The 3148-nt window shown below is 40.9% G+C and overlaps 1 protein-coding gene across 2 annotated transcripts in view; it reads left to right on the forward strand.

Moving 5' to 3' along the window:
• The first annotated feature begins 1600 nt into the window (after positions 1–1600).
• The window catches only part of LOC103460641 (ras-related protein RabX-like), a 2466-nt gene continuing 918 nt past the window's right edge, over positions 1601–3148 (forward strand). Inside the window, exons 1-2 of one of the 2 annotated variants that reach the window (XM_017303421.1) lie at positions 1601–2485; positions 2757–3135. In XM_017303421.1, coding sequence (XP_017158910.1) covers positions 1883–2485; positions 2757–3135 — 982 coding nt within the window. In that variant the 5' untranslated portion in view covers positions 1601–1882. The other variant, XM_017303422.1, reaches the window with a different exon arrangement.

Genomic DNA, 3148 nt, shown 5'->3' on the forward strand with positions numbered 1-3148 from the left:
TGGGAGACAATCAACGGGGAAAGACGCAGAGACAGGACTAACAGGGAACAGGATCACACAGAAACTCAAAAATAAACACACAGAAACACGGATCACGACATTATGTCCTTATTTGGACTCGTATTAAAGGTCGCCCAACAAACACTGGAGAAAAACAAGCTGAGAGTCTGTTGGCAGAAACAGCACCCTTTCCCCATTGGTTGAAACCTTCCAATGGACACTCGTGGAGACTTGAGAGTATAAAGACTGTTGAATTTGAGACTTAGGAGAGATTTTTTGGTATGGAAGATTTTACGTGTTGAACTGACGAAACGTCGGGGTCACCACTTTATGGAGGAATTCAAAGGTGCTAAACTCATGAATTAAGAGACGATACACAAACTCCATTCTCTCCGGCTCACCGACAACCAGGAAGACACTTAATGCACATCTGCGGAATCACATATTACATTTTCATCATCTCATTTTCATCGTCTCAGAATCCAAAATGTCTTCTCTTCTGCTTCTGGCTTCGAGCATTTATACCGCTTTCAGTCTGCTGTTGTGTATTGGAAACCATCTGACCAATGACGTTCTGAATCTCGCTTCTGGCTCTGTTTTACATTGAGTGTGTGTTGGAAGTTCAGAGACTTCTGGGTTTGACCTCGTGGAAGTTAAATCTGCTCCTTCAGAGGACCATTAGTCAGATTGTTAGTTCTTATCTGTCCAAACAGAGACTCTGGCTGAGTCCCTTGCCTGCCAGGAATTTCTCTTTCAAAACCTTATTTGGTGTTGAACCAGCACAACATAACACATTCCTTTTCAGTGAAACATATCTTAATGTGAATTAACACAACTTTTAACTATTAACATAATTATATTCCTCAACAGCAGCAGCAGCATAGTTGTCATAGAGATGGAGTAAAAAGTTCACTAAGGAGGAACCTGGAGGAGGTGACAAGCAGCAGAGGCGGACCAGACGCCCTGCAGGAACATCTGGACCAATCAGGTCTCTGATAGGTGAAGGAGCTGATTATTAAGGCTTTATATGCGAGAAGGAGAAACTTAAGACTTTATTCTGGATTTGACAGCGAGCTGAAGGGAAGCTAAAGTAGGAGAAATACTGATTCTAAATGTATTGATTATAATGTGAACAGCTGCTGCTCTATCCAACCTGCTGAAGGGACGGACCAGCATGAGGCGAAGCTTCCAGGTATGAACAACTTGTGATTTAATGTCAAAATATCTGGTCTCTCCTGTCAACACTCGTTTACTGCTGACATCATCATCATCCACAGGTGTTTGCTACCGAGGACAGAAATAGAAAATTATTTGAATACTTGGATCCTGTTAGTTATGTTACCAGTTAAATACAATAAATGAAAATAACTATTTCATATCAGCATGAATAAGAGGATGGACATTACAGGAGAGGAAGGCAGGTTATTGCTTCACATGTCTGATGGAAAGATCCTTCAGTTTAGTGATGATGGAAATATCTGTTGTGTTTAACTGGGAGAGAAAACCAGCAGTTTGATCCTGCAGCAGATGCAGGTAGAGCTGCTGGTTCTGMCTGAAGGTAAATGTTGATCTGATACAGAGAAACATCTGTTAATAAAACTCATGCTGGGATCACAGATGAGGAAAAAACAAGATGAGTCTTGTTACAGCAGCCATTTTGTTTGAGAGCTCAGCTGAATGACACAAAGATTTACGCTGGTTTGTTTCCAGCATTCATGTTTTCCCTCTAACGATCTGATTATTTGACTCAGGAGTGTTGAACCGTTTCCTGTTCAGTGAAATCTTTACCTCTTTTGTTCCAACCACAGAAAGTCCCTCCTGTTCTCAGCACTTCTCGTTTCTCAGCCTCCAGCTGTTGACCGACTCCAATCATCGACCGAAGATGCAGGACTGGCTGGCAAGTTTTCCTCTGAAGAAATTCAGCATCTTTGTCGTCCTGATCGTGGCTTTTGTCTACAATGTTCTGTTTGAGGGGGACGTGCCGTGCACCTGTAAAGATCATACTGATCATATTCTTAACTGCGCTTTGTATATTGTTTTACCATTTTTAATTATTTTTTTGTTGATGATATGGACCAACGACACTTGTTTTAAAACCTTTAGATTAAAATGTACCCGTAGATGTCCATGTGGAAGAAACAGTCAGGACCAGAACAATGAAAATCAAAACAATGAAAATCAAAACAATGAAAATCAAAACAATGAAAATCAAAACAATGAAAATCAAAACAATGAAAATGAAAACGATCAGGACCAGAACACCAATAACCCCGTACCATGTTGTTTTTTTTGTGAATTAATTTGTTGTCCCATTTTCAAAGCCTTTCTTGTTAGTGTGCTTTGGTTTGTGTCRGTGTTGATTGATGGAGATTGGTTTGTCTGCTGTTGGAATAACGGTTCAGTACCAACGTTTGCCTGYAAAGAAGAAAACAACCTCACAGCCAACGAAAAGGTGAACATCACATCACTGAAAAATAAATCCAGGGTAAGTTATTTATCTATCTTATTCAGCAACATGATGTTTTTAAATCTTACTTTATGAACACTAAACATCCAATAAACCAGGTCGGTCCTGGAGAYCCGGCATCCTGCATGTTTTATTCTCTCCCTACTGGTTGTAACAGCCTCCTCAGTATGTTGATGTTCTCTTCAGGCCTCTAATGAGCCTCATTTGATCAGGTGTGTTAAACCAGGTAGAGACTAAAACATGCAGGATGCCTTTGGACACCCCTGCAATAAACCTTCTTTCCTTCCAGTATGTGGGCTTCGGTGGAGTCCTCGGGGTTCTTGTGTTACTAATAACATTCAAAGCATTTGATTGGAAGAAATGCTTCAACTTTAACAGAAAGAGGATCTATTACGAGATGGTTGTTGAAGAGAATGAAGAGGTTCTGGAAAATAAATTAAGAGAATGTGCAAAAGATGATCTGGATAAAAGAATCACAGAGAAAATACAGCAAGACAAATGGGAGGAATGTTTTGAGGTGGCTGAAGAGATGATTAGAAAGGGCTGCCGACCAAAAGTTATCAAAAAATCAGAGCAGCAACAGGATCGACAACGAGACCAGCAAACGGGACCGGCAAACGAGACCGGCAACGGGATCAACGACCAGACAAGAAACGGGATCAACGACGACGAGACCGGCAA

The sequence above is a fragment of the Poecilia reticulata genome, unplaced genomic scaffold, assembly GCF_000633615.1.
Source record: "Poecilia reticulata strain Guanapo unplaced genomic scaffold, Guppy_female_1.0+MT scaffold_268, whole genome shotgun sequence".
Lineage (NCBI taxonomy): Eukaryota > Metazoa > Chordata > Actinopteri > Cyprinodontiformes > Poeciliidae > Poecilia > Poecilia reticulata.